At 43.1% G+C, this 18,853-nt stretch overlaps 1 protein-coding gene across 8 annotated transcripts in view; it reads right to left on the bottom strand.

Moving 5' to 3' along the window:
* eno4 (enolase 4) overlaps positions 1–18,853 on the bottom strand; it is a 106,106-nt gene that overhangs the window by 16,400 nt on the left and 70,853 nt on the right. For 6 of the 8 annotated variants that reach the window (XM_063072038.1, XM_063072042.1, XM_063072039.1 and 3 more), the window contains one exon: positions 4,000–4,125. The exons of the other annotated variants lie outside the window; for them this stretch is intronic. In XM_063072038.1, coding sequence (XP_062928108.1) covers positions 4,000–4,125 — 126 coding nt within the window. The remainder of the gene's footprint in view (positions 1–3,999; positions 4,126–18,853) is intronic. 8 annotated transcript variants of the gene reach the window in all.

Genomic DNA, 18,853 nt, shown 5'->3' with positions numbered 1-18,853 from the left:
CATGGTTCTTTCACGCCACCATTTTGTAACTTCTCCAAACTACATCATTTATTGAGAACTCTTCTAGTTTAAGATGATGCCACCGAAGATGTGCGACAGCTGACTGGTGGTTCAAAAGTAAAGGAATTAAATTAAAAACATTATTAATAATGTTTTTAAAAAAGCAAATTGTGGTAAACTATCACGGCAAACAATGAAGAGGCAAGTGAGGGCAAAGTGAACTTGAGATATGTGCCCTGCTAGTGCACTACAAAATCGATGCATTTGCAGTTGGAGCCATGCTGGTTGGAGTGGACAAGTCGGAGAAAAGAAGATGGGATATAGGAGTTTCAACGCCTTTCCAACCAACCACGTACGAGGGTGGATCACTCAAAGAGTTGAGCCGATCTTGAGAGGTCGAGAACTGCTTTGTCGGTGGTGAAATTCAAGTCCGAAGCAAATTACTGGGCGGCATGTTCTGGGCCCAGACGATTGTCTGCTGTGAGGCCCAAGTCCTAATGCGAGTACAATACGGTGTTTTGGAAAAGCTAATTGCTGACCCAGGTAGACTGTAAAGGCAGTGTGTTGAGAGTTGGGTGATGAGAGGTGACCTGATAGAGGTGTATAAGATGATGAGAGGCATTGATCATATGGATAGTCAGAGGCTTTTTCCCGGGGCTGAAACATCTAACACAAGAGGGCACAGTTTTAAGGTGCCTGGAAGTAGGTACAGAGGAGATGTCAGGGGTAGGTATTTTTACACAGAGAGTGGTGAATGCGTGGAATGGACTGCCGGTGATGGTGGTGGAGGGGGATACGATAGGGTCGTTTAAGAGACTTCTGGATAGATATATGGAGCTTAGAAAAATAGAGGGCTATGGGTAATCCTAGATAAATTCTAAGGTAAGGACATGTGTGACACAGCTTTGTGGGCTGAAGGGCCTGTGTTGTGCTGTAGGTTTTCTATGTTTCTAGACTGAATTGCTTTAAGCGCTGGATCAATTTGGTGAGGTCGAGAATGGCTTCTATGACAGCGAAATCTAGGCCTGGAACAATTTGTCGCAGGTGGGGCCTGGGTCGTAGAGCAAGGTTTAGACTATTTAAGTGCTGGGTCAGGTAGTCTGGATACTCCTCTCTCTGTGACACTTCCCCCCTCCCCCCAACACTGGTTGCTGAGCTTTGAGTCTGTGAACTTTGCAGTAATTTCCCCACTAATATGACGAACTGAATAACCAGGCTTTGGGTCTACACCGGGCACTTGGATCTAAGGACTCAATATGGTTCAGAATGCTGTTGTTAATGGTGTTGTTGTTGATGATTGTTTCTATTGTTTGCAGGATATGTTTTGATTTTTTTTCCTCTTTCTCTGTGGACACTGGGGGCTTGGTCTTAATTTTTTAAATTGAGTTCTTTCAGGTTCCTAATTCTGTGACTGCCTGTTAAGCAAACAAATCTCAAGGTTGTATAATTTATACATTCTTTGATAATAAATGCACTTTGAATCTTGAACTCTGCATTTCTTGCCATAGAGTCAATATTGATAAATCTGTTCTGTAATGTTGACTAACTGGGAAAGCAGAACAGTCTCTACAGTAAGCATGAAGCATGGTATCTGATATCTTCAATAGGTGTTGCACTGCAACTTTGACTCATACTCTTTGCAGGTATTCCAGATCTCCACTGGTGGCAAGTGCAGGATTTCTCAGTGGGTTGCAGGTAGCAGATCCCTTGTTTGCAAAGGTGGAAATGCATATCAACTTTGCCAACTGGACAGAACATTCAGATTTATTTCTCTGGCGAGGATCATACAATTACAATCTTCCCTCTTGCAGCAACTAGTGACCCACAAATCTTACTGGAAGGTTAATCAATAGGAAAGGATTATATAGTACTTCATTAACACAGAGGTGCTTTGAAATCACAGTAAAAGCTTTCTCTAACTGGAGAGAAGGTTCTTGGGAAGCTGAAAGGTCTGAAGGCAGGTGAGTCACCTGGACCAGATGGTGGACATCCCAGAGTTCTGAAAGAGGTGGCTGACGAGATCATGGAGGAGTTAGTAATGATCTTTCAAGAATCAATAGATTCTGGAATGGTCCAGGAAAATTGCAAATGTCACTCCACTCTACAAGAAGGGAGAGAGGCAGAAAAAAGGAAACTATAGGCCAGTTAGTCTGACCTCAGTTGTTGGGAAGATGTTGGAGTCGATTATTAAGGTGAAGTCTCAGCGTATTTGGAGGCACATGATAAAATAAGCCGTAGTCAGCATGGTTTCCTCAAGGGAAACTCTTGCCTAAAAATCTATTAGAATTCTTTGAAGAAATATCAAGCAGGATAAACAATGGTGAATCAATTAATGTTGTGCATTTGGATTTTCAGAAGGCCTTTGACAAGATGCCACACATGAGGCTGCTTGACAAACTATGATCCCATGGTATTACAGAAAGATTCTAGCATGGATAAAACAGTGGCTGATTAGTAGGAGGCAAAGTGCGGGAATAAAGAGAGCCTTTTCTGGCTGGCTGCTGGTGACTAGTGGTGTTCTACAGAGATACGTGTTGGGACTAATTCTTTTTAAGTGATGTGTCAATGACTTGGATGATGGAATTGATGGTTTTGTTGGAAAGTTTGCAGACAATATGAAGATAGGTGTAGGGGCATGAAGTTTTGAGGAAGTAGAGTGGCTACAGAAAGACTTGGACAGATTAGGAGAACAAGCAAAGAAATGACAGATGAAATACAGTGATGGGAAGTGTATGGTCATGCATTTTGGTAGAAGAAGTGAAAAGGATGACTATTTTCTAAATGGAGAGAAAATACGAAAAAACTGAGGCACAGGGGGACTTGGGAGTCCTTGTGCAGGATTCCCTACAGTGGTTGAGTCTGTGGTGAGGAAGGCAAATGCACCGTTAGCATTCATTTCAAGAGGACTAGAATATAGAAGCAAGGTAGTAATGTTAATACTTTATATAGCAGTGGTGGAGCCTCACTTGGAAGCATTGTGAGCAGTTTGGGCACCTTAGATTGGAAAGAATGTGTTGAAACTGGAGAGGGTTCAAAGGAGGTTCATGAAAATGATCAGGATTGAATGGCTTGTCACATGAAGAGTATTTGATGGCTCTGGGCACAGTCGATTCAAGAGAATGAGGGGTGACCTCATTGAAACGTATTGAATGGTGAAGGCCTTGATAGAGTGGATGTGGAGAGATATTTCCTATGGTGGGAGAGTCTAAGATTCAGAATATAGGGGTGTCCTTTTAGAACGGAGATGAAGAGGAATTTCTTTAGCCAGAGTGTGGTGAATCTGTGGAATTCCTTGCTACATGCAGCTGTGAAGGCTGAGTCTTTATGTATATTTAAGGCAGAGGTTGATAGGTTTGTGATTGGTCAGGGCATGAAGGGATACAGGGAGCAGGCAGGAGATTGGGGCTGATAGGAAAATGGATCAGCCATGATGAAATTATGGAGCAGACTTGATGGATCAAATGGCCTAATTCTGCTCCTATATCTTATAGTGTGTTATTTCATTGTCAGCTTTCACTCCCTAATTCTCCAATGTCTTAAGAATACTGTCCCTATTTCCAAAACTCTCTGGAGACTTGCTATTCCACTTTTTGTACCTTCTGTATCCAAACTCTCCTTACCTCTTGTAGGCTCTTCTATTTTGTTCTTCAGTCCACTATTGGTAGCTAAATTTTCAGTGAATTAATTTTCATTTTCTGGAATTCCCTTCCTAAATCCCTCAATTTCTCAAATTCTCTTTGCACTTTTAAATCATTAACAAATCTGCTTGGCTAAACATATAACCCTCATTCTTTGCCTCAGTAGCTCTGAAAGAGCAAATGAATATTTATCCATGTTCAGTGGATTAGATTACATTAATATGGCATTATTTTGTAGCTTTTCTTAGATAAGTTGAATGAAATAAGAGCATTAAACCTGATGGAATAGTAGTTCGCATTTTACATTCACAATTTATCGACTTTTTTATAATCCTTCATATTTACAAACGTAGTAACCAACCTCCTTCCGAAGAGGATCTATCAGACCAATAATTGATGGATATTGCTCTATCAGCTTTGTGTAGAACTCTATGATATCATCAGGATGTTTTAATACTCCAGTTATAACTTCATATTTCTGTTTTTCCTGTAAGATATGAAGTTAAAATGTCCATTTAAATTCCCAATTCAGTACGAAAAGAGCACAAGAGATAACAATTTTCCTCCTTAAATTGCCACTGTCAGAAGAATGTCCCTGGCCAATGTAATTCACACTATATTAAGAAGCAGTTGAGGGAATGAGATAGAAGAAAGGTCTGAGGACCAGATGGTAAAATAGTTGTAATATGAAGACTCGGGCACCAGAATAAGCCATGATTTAGCAAAATTGTTCAAATGTAGAAGAATTTACATGACAATGTGGAAAGTGGATCAGATTCATCCTATTGACAAAGAGCAGGACAATCAGTATAATTTTAATCATTCAGCAAAGGGTAGCTACTCATCAAAAAGCGAATGAGCTTAGAGCGTGGATCTGTACTTGGAGCTATGATGTTGTGGCCATTACAGAGACTTGGATGGCTCAGGGGCAGGAATGGCTACTTAGAGTGCCAGGCTTTAGATGTTTCAGAAAGGACAGGGAGGGAGACAAAAAGGGTGGGCATGGCACTGCTGATCAGAGATAGTGTCACGGCTGCAGAAAAGTGTATTTTGGAGATATTGTAGTGATCACAATTCTATCTCCTTTACCATAGCATTGGAGGTGGATAGGAGCAGACAGGTTAGGAAAATGTTTAATTGGAGTAAGGGGAAATATGAAGCAATCAGGCAGGAACTTGGAAGCATAAATTGGGAGCAGATATTCTCAGAAAAATTTACAGCAGATATGTGACAAATATTCAGGGGATATTTACGTGGTGTTTTGCATAGGTATGTTCCAATGAGACAGAGAAAGGATGGTGTACAAAGGCTGTAGAAAAGAAAAGCTTACAAAAGGTTCGAAAAACTAGGTAATGATAGAGATCTGTACAATTATAAGGCTAGCAGGAAGGAGCTTAAGAATTAAATTAGTAGAGCCAGAATGGGCCAGGAGAAGGCCTTGGCAAGCAGGATTAAGGAAAACCCCAGAGCATTCTACAAGTATGTGAACAGCAAGAGGATAAACTGTGAGAAAATAGGGCCAATCAAGTGTGACGGTGTAAAAGTGTGAATTGGAGAAGATAGCGGAGGTAATTAATGAATATTTTGCTTCAGTATTCACTAAGGAAAAGGACATTGGTGATTGTCAGGATGACTTCAGTGAATTGAAAAGCTTGAGCATATGGACGATTAAGAGGATGTGCTGGAGCTTTTGGAAAGCATCAAGTTGGATAAGTCACCGGAACCGGACGAGATATACCCCAGGCTACTGTGGGAGGCGAGTCAGGAGATTGCTGAGCCTCTGGTAATGATCTTTGCATCATCAATGCGGACAGGAGAGGTTCCGGAGGACTGGAAGGTTGAAGATGTTGTTCCTTTATTCAAGAAAGGGAGTAGAGATAGCCCAGGAAATTATAGACCAGTGAGTCTTACTTCAGTGGTTGGTAAATTGATGGAGAAGATACTGAGAGGCAGGATTTATGAACATTTGGAGAGGCATAATATGATTAGGAATAGTCAGCATAGCTTTTTCAAAGGCAGGTCGTGCCTTACGAGCCAGATTGAATTTTTTGAGGATGTGACTAAACACATTGATGAAAGTAGAACAGTAGATGTAATGTATATGGATTTCAGCAAGACATTTGATAAAGTACCCCATACAAGGCTTATTGAGAAGGTAAGGAGGCATGGGATTCAAGGGGACCTTGCTTTGTGGATCCAGAATTGGCTTGCCCACAGAAGGCAAAGAGTGGTTGTAGACGGGTCATTTTCTGCATGGAGGTCAGTAACCAGTGGTGTGCCTCAGGGATCTGTTCTGGGATCCCTTTTCTTCGTGATTTTTATAAATGACTTGGATGAGAAACTGGAGGGATGGGTTAGTAAATTTCCTGATGACACAAAGGTTGGGGGTGTTGTGGATAGTGTGGAGGGCTGTCAGAGGTTACAGTGGGACATCGATAGGATGGAAGACTGGGCTGAGAAGTGGCAGATGGAGTTCAACCCAGATAAGTGTGAGTTGGTTCATTTTGGTAGGTCAAATATGATGGCAGAATATAGTATTAATGGTAAGACTCTTGGCAGTGTGGAGGATCAGAGGGATCTTTGTGCCATAGGATACTCAAAGCAACTGCGAAGGTTGACTGTTCAGTTAAGAAGGCAAACAATGTATTGGCCTTCATCAACCATGGGATTGAATTCAAGAGCCGAGAGGTAACAGCTATATAGAACCTGGTCAGACCCCACTTGGAGTACTGTGCTCAGTTCTGGTCACCTCACTACAGGAAAGATGTGGAAACTATAGAAAGGGTGCAGAGGAGATTTATAAGGATGTTGCCTGGATTGGGGAGCATGCCTTATGAGAATAGGCTGAGTGAACTTGGCCTTTTCTCCTTGGAGTGACAGAGGATGAGAGGTGACCTGATAGAGGTGTATAAGATGATGAGAGGCATTGATCATATGGATGGTCAGAGGCTTCTTCCCAGGGCTGGAATAGCTAGCACAAGAGGGCACAGTTTTAAGGTGCTTGGAAGCAGGTACAAAGGAGATGTCAGGGGTAAGTTTTTTTTACGCAGAGAGTGGTGAGTGCGTGGAATGGGCTGCCAGCGGTGGTGGTGAAGGTGGGTCTTTTAAGACACTCTTGGATAGGTACATGGAGCTTAGAAAAATAGAGCACTGTGGGTAACCCTGGTAATTTCTAAAGTAAATACCTGTTCGGCACAGTATCGTGAGCCAAAGGGCCTGTATTGTCTTGTTGGTTTTCTATATTTCTAATAACCTATTCACCAATGCCTAGTTGGTTCTCACAGGAACAACTTATTCCAAATTTCATCACAGCCTTGTTTCAACCATAGATCAACGAGGTAAATATAAAGATTAAATGAGATTAACACGAAGTAAAAATTGGTCAAAATGACATTAAATGCCTTGATAGCACTAATGTCAATGATCATCATTGCTGAAGAACTTGGACAGAATAGGGAAATGGGCAAAGAAGTGGCAGAAGGAATATAGTTTACAGAAGTGTATGGTCATGCACTTTGGTAGGAGGAAAAAGGCAGAAACATTTTCTAAACAGGGAGCAAATACAGAAACTGGAGGTGCACAATTCCCTTAAGGTTGTCTTGCAAGTTGAGTCAGTCGTAAGGAATCCAAATGCAATGATAACATTCATCTTGAGAGGACTAGAATATAAAAGCAAGGATATAATACTGAGACTTTATAAGGCATTGGCTAGAATGCATTTGGAGTATTGTGAGCAGATTTGGGTCCCGTATCTAAGAAAGTATGTGCTGACATTGGAGAGTGTATAGGAGGTTTACAAGAATGACCCTAGGAATACAAGGATTAATGTATGCATACTGTTTGGTGGCTCTGGCCCTGCACACACTGAAGTTTAGAGGAATGAGGTGGGGGAGAGAAAGCTCTCTTTGAAACCTATGGAACATTAAAAGGCCTGGAGAGAGTGTCTAGGACCGGAAGGCGCAGCCTTAGAATAGAAGGACATTCTTTTAGAACAGACAAGAGGAGGAATTTAGACACGAGGAGGAATTTCTTAAGCCAGAGGATAGTGAATCCATCATTGCCACAAACAGCTGTGGAGGCAGTTATTGTGTATATTTAAAGAGGAAGTTGATAGGTTTTTGATAAGTAAGGGCATGAAAGGTTATCGGGAAAAGGCAGGAGAATGGGGTTGAGAGGAAAAATAAATCAGCCATGATCAAATAGCAGAGCAGACTCAATGGCCTAATTCCTGATCTACCACAGCTACTACAATTGAAATTGAGTGGCATACTATTACTGGATACCCTATCATCAATATTCCAGGAGGTCATCATTAATCAGATACTGAACTGGACCAGACACAGACACCCAGTGGTCACTTTATTAGGTAACCTATACACCTGCTCATTAATGCAGATATCCAATCAGCCAATTAAGTGGCAGCAACTGGGTGCATAAAAGCATGCAGACATGGTCAAGAAGTTCAGTTGCTGTTCAAACCAAATATCAGAATGAGGAAAAAATGTCATTTAAATAACTAAAGAATAATTGTTGGTGCCAGATATGTGATTTGAATATCTCAGAAACTGCTGATCTACTGAGATTGTCACACATAACAGTCTCCAGAGTTTACAGAGAATGGTGTGAAAACAAAAAAATAAATCCAATTAGTAGTAGTTCTGTGGCTGAAAGTGTTCTATTAGGCAGGGAGATTAGCGAGGGCTACTGAGGTGACTTTAAACTAGAATGGTTGGGGGGTGGGAATCAAATTAAAGAGGCTAGGCGTGAGGAGGTTAGTTCACAACAGAGGGATGGGAACCAGTGCAGAGAGACAGAGGGGTGTAAAGTGAGGGTAGAAGCAAAAAGTACAAAGGAGAAAAGTAAAAGTGGCAGGCCGACAAATCCAGGGCAAGATTTAAAAAGGGCCACTTTTCAACATAATTGTATAAGGGCTAAGAGAGTTGTAAAAGAGCACCTGAAGGCTTTATGTGTCAATGCAAGGAGCATTCGTAATAAGGTGGATGAATTGAAAGTGCAGATTGTTATTAATGACTATGATATAGTTGGGATCACAGAGACATGGCTCCAGGGTGACCAGGGATGGGAGCTCAACGTTCAGGGATATTCAATATTCAGGAGGGATAGACATGAAGGAAGGGGAGGTGGGGTGGCGTTGCTGGTTAAAGAAGAGATTAACGCAATAGAAAGGAAGGACATAAGCCGGGATGATGTGGAATCGATATGGGTAGAGCTGCGTAACACTAAGGGGCAGAAGACGCTGGTGGGAGTTGTGTACAGGCCACCTAACAGTAGTAGTGAGGTCGGAGATGGTATTAAACAGGAAATTAGAAATGTGTGCAATAAAGGAACAGCAGTTATAATGGGTGACTTCAATCTACATGTAGATTGGGTGAACCAAATTGGTAAAGGTGCTGAGGAAGAGGATTTCTTGGAATGTATGCGGGATGGTTCTTTGAACCAACATTTCTTCCAGAAATAGTAAGGGACAGAGGGTCCAGTGAGATGGAGGAACTGAGCGAAATACATGTTAGTAGGGAAGTGGTGTTAGGTAAATTGAAGGGATTGAAGGCAGATAAATCCCCAGGGCCAGATGGTCTGCATCCCAGAGTGCTTAAGGAAGTGGCCCAAGAAATAGTGGATGCATTAGTGATAATTTTTCAAAACTCGTTAGATTCTGGACTAGTTCCTGAGGATTGGAGGGTGGCTAATGTAACCCCACTTTTTAAAAAAGGAGGGAGAGAGAAACCGGGGAATTATAGGCCGGTTAGCCTAACGTCGGTGGTGGGGAAACTGCTGGAGTCAGTTATCAAGGATGTGATAACAGCACATTTGGAAAGCGGTGAAATGATCGGACAAAGTCAGCATGGATTTGTGAAAGGAAAATCATGTCTGACGAATCTCATAGAATTTTTTGAGGATGTAACTAGTAGAGTGGATAGGGGAGAACCAGTGGATGTGGTATATTTGGATTTTCAAAAGGCTTTTGACAAGGTCCCACATAGGAGATTAGTGTGCAAACTTAAAGCACACGGTATTGGGGGTAAGGTATTGGTGTGGGTGGAGAATTGGTTAGCAGACAGGAAGCAAAGAGTGGGAATAAACGGGACCTTTTCAGAATGGCAGGCGGTGACTAGTGGGGTACCGCAAGGCTCAGTGCTGGGACCCCAGTTGTTTACAATATATATTAATGACTTGGATGAGGGAATTAAATGCAGCATCTCCAAGTTTGCGGATGACACGAAGCTGGGTGGCAGTGTTAGCAGTGAGGAGGATGCTAAGAGGATGCAGGGTGACTTGGATAGGTTGGGTGAGTGGGCAAACTCATGGCAGATGCAATTTAATGTGGATAAATGTGAAGTTATCCACTTTGGTGGCAAAAATAGGAAAACAGATTATTATCTGAATGGTGGCCGATTAGGAAAAGGGGAGGTGCAACGAGACCTGGGTGTCATTATACACCAGTCATTGAAAGTGGGCATGCAGGTACAGCAGGCGGTGAAAAAGGCGAACGGTATGCTGGCATTTATAGCGAGAGGATTCGAGTACAGGAGCAGGGAGGTACTACTGCAGTTGTACAAGGCCTTGGTGAGACCACACCTGGAGTATTGTGTGCAGTTTTGGTCCCCTAATCTGAGGAAAGACATCTTTGCCATAGAGGGAGTACAAAGAAGGTTCACCAGATTGATTCCTGGGATGGCAGGTCTTTCATATGAAGAAAGACTGGATGAACTGGGCTTGTACTCGTTGGAATTTAGAAGATTGAGGGGGGATCTGATTGAAACGTATAAGATCCTAAAGGGATTGGACAGGCTAGATGCAGGAAGATTGTTCCCGATGTTGGGGAGGTCTAGAACGAGGGGTCACAGTTTGAGGATAGAGGGGAAGCCTTTTAGGACCGAGGTTAGGAAAAACTTCTTCACACAGAGAGTGGTGAATCTGTGGAATTCTCTGCCACAGCAAACTGTTGAGGCCAGTTCATTAGCTATGTTTAAAAGGAAGTTAGATATGGCCCTTGTGGCTACAGGGGTCAGGGGGTATGGAGGGAAGGCTGGGTTCTGAGTTGGATGATCAGCCATGATCATAATAAATGGCGGTGCAGGCTCGAAGGGCCGAATGGCCTACTCCTGCACCTATTTTCTATGTTTCTATGTTTCTATGTCGAGGAACCAACTAGAGAGCAGGCTATTCTGGACTGGGTTTTGAGCAATGAGGAAGGGTTAATTAGCAATCTTGTCGTGAGAGGCCCCTTGGGTAAGAGTGACCATAATATGGTGGAATTCTTCATTAAGATGGAGAGTGACATAGTTAATTCAGAAACAAAGGTTCTGAACTTAAAGAGGGGTAACTTTGAAGGTATGAGACGTGAATTAGCTAAGATAGACTGGCAAATGACACTTAAAGGATTGACGGTGGATATGCAATGGCAAGCATTTAAAGGTTGCATGGATGAACTACAACAATTGTTCATCCCAGTTTGGCAAAAAAATAAATCAAGGAAGGTAGTGCACCCGTGGCTGACAAGAGAAATTAGGGATAGTATCAATTCCAAAGAAGAAGCATACAAATTAGCCAGAGAAAGTGGCTCACCTGAGGACTGGGAGAAATTCAGAGTTCAGCAGAGGAGGACAAAGGGCTTAATTAGGAAGGGGAAAAAAGATTATGAGAGAAAACTGGCAGGGAACATAAAAACGGACTGTAAAAGCTTTTATAGATATGTAAAAAGGAAAAGACTGGTAAAGACAAATGTAGGTCCCCTGCAGACAGAAACAGGTGAATTGATTATGGGGAGCAAGGACATGGCAGACCAATTGAATAATTACTTTGGTTCTGTCTTCACTAAGGAGGACATAAATAATCTTCCAGAAATAGTAGGGGACAGAGGGTCCAGTGAGATGGAGGAACTGAGCGAAATACATGTTAGTAGGGAAGTGGTGTTAGGTAAATTGAAGGGATTGAAGGCAGATAAATCCCCAGGGCCAGATGGTCTGCATCCTAGAGTGCTTAAGGAAGTAGCCCAAGAAATAGTGGATTCATTAGTGATAATTTTTCAAAACTCGCTAGATTCTGGACTAGTTCCTGAGGATTGGAGGGTGGCTAATGTAACTCCACTTTTTAAAAAAGGAGGGAGAGAGAAACCGGGGAATTATAGACCGGTTAGCCTAACGTCGGTGGTGGGGAAACTGCTGGAGTCAGTTATCAAGGATGTGATAACAGCACATTTGGAAAGTGGTGAAATGATCGGACAAAGTCAGCATGGATTTATGAAAGGAAAATCATGTCTGACGAATCTCATAGAATTTTTTGAGGATGTAACTAGTAGAGTGGATAGGGGAGAACCAGTGGATGTGGTATATTTGGATTTTCAAAAGGCTTTTGACAAGGTCCCACACAGGAGATTAGTGTGCAAACTTAAAGCACACGGTATTGGGGGTAAGGTATTGGTGTGGGTGGAGAATTGGTTAGCAGACAGGAAGCAAAGAGTGGGAATAAATGGGACCTTTTCAGAATGGCAGGCGGTGACTAGTGGGGAACCGCAAGGCTCAGTGCTGGGACCTCAGTTGTTTACAATATATATTAATGATTGGATGAGGGAATTAAATGCAGCATCTCCAAGTTTGCAGATGACACGAAGCTGGGTGGCAGTGTTAGCTGTGAGGAGGATGCTAAGAGGATGCAGGGTGACTTGGATAGGTTGGGTGAGTGGGCAAATTCATGGCAGATGCAATTTAATGTGGATAAATGTAAAGTTATCCACTTTGGTGGCAAAAATAGGAAAACAGATTATTATCTGAATGGTGGCCGATTAGAAAAAGGGGAGGTGCAACGAGACCTGGGTGTCATTATACACCAGTCATTGAAAGTGGGCATGCAGGTACAGCAGACGGTGAAAAAGGCGAATGGTATGCTGGCATTTATAGCGAGAGGATTCAAGTACAGGAGCAGGGAGGTACTACTGCAGTTGCACAAGGCCTTGGTGAGACCACACCTGGAGTATTGTGTGCAGTTTTGGTCCCCTAATCTGAGGAAAGACATCCTTGCCATAGAGGGAGTACAAAGAAGGTTCACCAGATTGATTCCTGGGATGGCAGGTCTTTCATATGAAGAAAGACTGGATGAACTGGGCTTGTACTCGTTGGAATTTAGAAGATTGAGGGGGGATCTGATTGAAACGTATAAGATCCTAAAGGGATTGGACAGGCTAGATGCAGGAAGATTGTTCCCGATGTTGGGGAAGTCCAGAACGAGGGGCCACAGTTTGAGGATAGAGGGGAAGCCTTTTAGGACCGAGATTAGGAAAAACTTCTTCACACAGAGAGTGGTGAATCTGTGGAATTCTCTGCCACAGGAAACAGTTGAGGCCAGTTCATTGGCTATATTTAAGAGGGAGTTAGATATGGCCCTTGTGGCTACGGGGGTCAGGGGGTATGGAGGGAAGGCTGAGGCGGGGTTCTGAGTTGGAGGATCAGCCATGAGCATAATAAATGGCGGTGCAGGATCGAAGGGCCGAATGGCCTACTCCTGCACCTATTTTCTATGTTTCTATGTTTCTATTAATGAGAGAGATTAGAGGAGAATGGTGAGACTGGTTCAAGCTGACAGGAAGGCGACAGTAACTCAAATAATGATGCATTACAACAGTGGTGTGCAGAAGTGCATCTCTGAACCTTGAACATCTAACCTTGAAGCGGAAGAGAATGAATGGTCACTTTATTAGGTATAGGAAGTACCTAATAAAGTCACACAGACTGTATACAATAGCAGGTGAAAAACAAGAGAAAATCTGCAGATGCTGGAAATCCAAGCAACACACACAAAATACTGGAGGAGCTCAGCAGGGTAGGCAGCGTCTATGGAAAAAAGTACAGTCAATGTTTCTGGCTGAGATCCTTCGGCAGGACTAGAGAAAAAAAATGAGGAGGAGATTTAAAAGGTGAAGGAGAGAGAGAAACATAAGGTAATTGGTGAAACTGGGAAGGGGAGGGATAAAGTAAAGAGCTGGGAAGGTGATTGGTCAAGGAGATACAGGGCTGGAGAAGGGGTAGTCTGATAGGAGAGGACAGAAGCCCATGGAAGAAAGCAGGGAGGAGCACCAGTGGGAGGCGATGGGTAGACAAGGAGATAAGGGGAGAAAGGAAAAAAGGGATGGGGAATGGTGAAGGGGAGGGGCTATTACTGGAAGCTTGAGAACTCAATGTTCATGCCATCAGTTGGAAGCTACCTATATGGAACATAAGATATTACCCTTCCAACCTGAGTGTGGCCTCATCGCGACAGTAGAGGAGGCCATGGATTGACATATTGGAATGGGAACAGGAAGTAGAATTAAAATGGATGGCCACTGGGAGATCCTGCTTCTTCTGGTGAATGGAGTGTAGGTTCTCGGCAAAACAGTCTCCCAATCTGTGTCAGGTTTCACCAACATACAGGAGGCCACAGTGGGAGCACTGGACACAGTATATGACCCCAACAGACTCACAGGTGAAGTGTTGCCTCACCTGGAGGCTGTTTGGACCTTGAATGGTAGTGAAGGAGGAGGTGTAACACTTGTTCCGCTTGCAAGGATAAGTGCCAAGAGGATAGTTAGTGGGGAGGGACAAATGGACAAGGGAGTTGTGTAGGGATTGATGGACGACTGCATTGGTGCTGCTTCTTGTTCTGATGCTGAGCTTGTTGACTTCATCAACTTTGCCTCCAACTTCCACCCTTGCCTCAAATTTACCTGTTTCATTTCTGACACCTCCCTCCCCTTTCTCAATCTCACTGTCTCTATCTCTGGAGACACCTTATCTACTGGTGTCTGCTATAAACCCATGGACTCTCACAGCTACCTGGACTCTTCCGATCCTGTTAATTGTAAAACTGCCATCCCCTTCAAGAGGACAAGAGGAACCCTATCCTAGGGTGGTGGGAGGATGGGTAAGAAAGAGTAGACATGCGTGAAATAGAAGAGATGCTGTTGAGGACAGCATTGAGGTTGCGCCGTCTCCAATGGGATCCCACCACCGAGCACATCTTTCCCTACCCCCCCCACCACCTTCTGCTTTCCACAGGGATCGCTTCTTATGCGACTCCCTTCCTCATTCGTCCTTCCTGATTCAACTCCCTCTTGGCATCTATTCTTGTAAGTGGAACAAATGCTATACCTGCCTCCACACCTCTTCCCTCACTACCATTCAGTCCTTCCAGGTGAGGTGACACCACCTGTGAGTCTGTTGGGGTCATGTGCTCCTGGCGTGGCCTCCTGTATGTTGGGGAGACCTGACATAGATTGGGAGACCACTTCACCAAGCACCACCGCTCCATCTGTCAGAAGAAGAAGGCCACCATTTTAATTTCACTTCCCATTCTGACATGTCTATCCATGGCCTCCTCTACTGTTGTGTATGTTGGTGAAACCTGACGTAGACTGGGAGACCACTTCTCTGAGCACCACCGCTCCATCTGTCAGAAGAAGCAGGCCACCATTTTAATTTCACTTCCCATTCTGACATGTCTATCCACGGCCTCCTCTACTGTCGTGATGAGGCCACACTCAGGTTGGAGGAACAACACCTTATATTCCATCTGGATAGCCTCCAACCTGATGGCATGAACATTGATTTCTTGAACTTCTGGTAATGCCCCCCACTTCACCATTCCACATCCCTTTTCCCCTCTCACTTTAGCTCCTTGCCTGCCCTTCTCCTCCATTCTCCCTTTGGTGCTCTCCTCCCTTTTCTTTCTTCCATGGCCTTCTGTCCTCTTCTATCATATTCCCCCTTCTCCAGCCCTGTATCCCTCTCACCAATCAATTTTTCAGCACTTAACTTCATCCCTCCCCCTCCCAGTCTCTCCTATCACCTTGTGTATCTCTCTCCCCTCTCCCAGCTTTTAAATCTACTCGTCTTTTTTTTAAACTCCAGTCCTGCCGAAGGGTCTCAACCTGAAACGTCGACTGTACTTTTTTTCCATAGATGCTGCCTGGACTGCTGAGTTCCTCCAACAGTTATAAAAGCAGGTGACAGGCTAGGGATTCTGCAATAAATTACACCTGAAAATCCTTCACCAAATTACAGAATAGAAGTGAAGCGTGTTACAACCTCAGCTCTCAGGAAATAACACTAGTAGCCAAGCCACAACAGGAATTAGAAACAAAAGATATTTATTAAATGTAAGATAAAGGTAAAAAGGGTGATGTGTGTTGTGGTAGTGCTGGCTAGAGAGAGGGAAAGAGAGAGAGTGAGAGAGAGAGAGAGAGAGGGAAAGAGAGAGCGAGAGGGAAAGAGAGAGAGAGAGAGAGAGAGAAAAAGAGAGAGAGAGAAAAAGAGAGAGAGAGAGAGAGACAGACAGACAGACACACACACACAGACATTCATTTGAAGCAGTACCCAGCAGGTGCTGGCAATGGATGGGTGTTTGCAGGTGTCTCGGGGAATTGCAATACAGTTTAAAGAGGAAGGACAGGCCAGGAAATGTACAGGACATAGCAAGAGTGTGCGGTTGAATAGCTTTAATTTGCCTGGACAAATATTGGCTTTGAAATAAATTGGCATCTTTTACCATTGCTGGACCTAAATGCGAAATCTTTTTGAGAAAGATCAAAAGCTTCATCATCTTTCGAAGGATAATAACAGATGGGCAATAAATGTTATCAATACCAGGTTTGCTTGCAAGCCAGAAGTCAATACATTTTCAAAAATCCTTGTGTTTTCAAGAGCCAACACTTCTATTCATTGCAAAATATATTAGCTGAATACTGACACATCATCAATTACGCTGAAGTTTGATTTTACATTCTGCCTATGTCTCTCACAGAGACATAGTTCCTTCAGAGAATGTGTTCCTTCAACATTGAGCTCTCCTAGGTTATTTTTACACAAAAAGAAGACAAAATCTCTATAGACTTTCTTGTCAGTTATGGCAATATGCCTACAGAGTTACCATGGCATCTGGGAACTAGCCTTTCTAGGTCACAATAGATCTGTGTCATTCAGAGTACAGACAGAATTCTATTTGAGAAGTCCTCCTCCTTTGGGTGGAGAATCTATGATCATACTAATGCAGACGGAGATATCATCCTTATCAGAAAATTCATTTGAATGTGCTTGTTAAAAAGAAACATGAAACGTAGAGGTAATAAAGAAACAGTTATGTGGTTACAATATAATAAGAGGAAATAAATAATGCAAATCCAGTTTCAGCAGTGAATAATGAATGTCATCAGACACAGCTTTAAGAGGAACAGAAGTGCTTGTGGTGCCTTAGCCAAATGAAAAACAAAGTTATCATGAAATTGGCACAAGGATTTATAGAACCATAAAGCCCAGCCAAAACAAAGAAATTAGTGAGCTTATTGAGGCTTCCGTTAAAGAGCAGCAGAATGTCCCATCTTTAATAGGCACCCTCAAAGAAAAACCTGGCAAACACATTTTCAGTATACTTTAGACATAAGGCCTCTATACTCCTTGTTCCTGAATCAACTATGCATGAAGTATTGATTCATATGAAAGTAATTAAGATATTCCACAGACACGCAAATCAGACTGGTGAAGACATCATGCAGGGCTGCTGAAACAAAACTGGAAATAAGATCATAAGACATAGGAACAGAACTAGGCCATTTGGCCCGTCGAGTCTGCTCTGCCATTCAGTCATGGCTGATCCTTTTTTCTCCTCCTCAGCCCCACTCCCTGGCCTTCCCCCTGTAACCTTTGATTCCAAGTACAATCAAGCTCTGCCTTAAATTACCTGGCCTCCACAGTTGCCTGTGGTAATAAATTCCTCAAATTCACCACCCTCTGGCTAAAGAAATTTCTCCACATCTCTGTTTTAAAAGGATACCCCTCTATCCTGAGGTTGTACCCTCTTGTCCTAGACTCCCCTACCATGGGAAATATCTTTGCTACAACTACTCTATCTAGGCCTTTCAACATTTGAAAGGTTTCAATGAGATCCCCCCTCATTGAGAGAGATTACAAGTTAGTGCAGTACAGCACAGGAACAGGCCATTCAGCCTTCAATGTGGTGCCGAACCAGTTAAAAAAGCAAATCAGTAGCACACAAACACTAATCGTCCTACCTACACCATGTCCATGTTCTTCCATGTTCCTTACATCTATCTGCCTATCTAAACATCTCTGCAAAGCTTCTAATGTATTTGCCTATACCACAATACCAGGCAGGGTACTCCAGGCATCCATGACTCTCTGATTAAAAAAAATACCCCTCACATCCCTTTGAACTTACCCCTTTTCACCTTCAATGCATGCCCTCTGGTATTAGACAATTCAATCCTGGGAAACATGCTCTCTGTCCACTTCGTCTTTGCCTCTCATAATCTTGTAAACTTCTATCAGATCTGCCCTCTGCCTCTGGCGCTCCAGAGAAAACAACCCAAGTTTATCCACCTTCTTGTGATAGCACACACCCTCTAAATTGGGCAGATCCTAGTAAACCTCTTCTGCACCCTCTCAAAATCCTCAACATCCTTCCCATTGTGATGTACACAATACTCCAGATGTGGCCTAACTCGAGTTTTATAAAGTTGCAACATAACCTCCCGACTTTTGAACAATGCCTCAACTAATAATAGCAAGCATTCTATAGCCTTCTTAACCACCTCATCAACTTATGTAGTAACATTCAAGGAGCTACGAACTTGGATCCCAAGATCTCTCTACTTGGTAACCCTGTTAAGGATCTTGCCCTTAACAGTGTACTCAATTTGCATTTGCCTTACCAAGGTGCAACACCTTATATTTATCTGGGTTAAACTCCACCTGCCATTTCTTAGCCCATATCTGCAATTGATATTGCGCTATATTCTTTGCAGTCTACTACACTATCCACAACTCCACTAATCTTGGTATCATCTGCAAATTTCCTAACTCACCCATCTACATTTTCATCCAGGTCATGTACATACATCCAAACAACAGAGGTCCCAGCACAGATCATTGTGGAAATCCACTAATTACAGGCTTCCAGCTCAAATGAGTCCCTTCAACCACTAGCCTCTGTCTTCCATGTGCAAGCAATTTCTGAATCCAAACATGCAATTTGCCACGGACCCCATGCATCTTAATCTTCCGGATTAGCCTCCATTGGGGGACTTTGTCAAACACCTTACTAAAATCCATGTAGACAACATTCACTGCATCAATCTCTCTTGTCACCTGCCATGCACAAAGCCATTGTAGGCTCTCCCTAATTAGGCCACGCGTTTCCAAATGTTC

Source organism: Mobula hypostoma, chromosome 19 (genome assembly GCF_963921235.1).
Source record: "Mobula hypostoma chromosome 19, sMobHyp1.1, whole genome shotgun sequence".
NCBI lineage: Eukaryota > Metazoa > Chordata > Chondrichthyes > Myliobatiformes > Myliobatidae > Mobula > Mobula hypostoma.
This window is presented reverse-complemented; position numbering and strand designations above follow the sequence as displayed.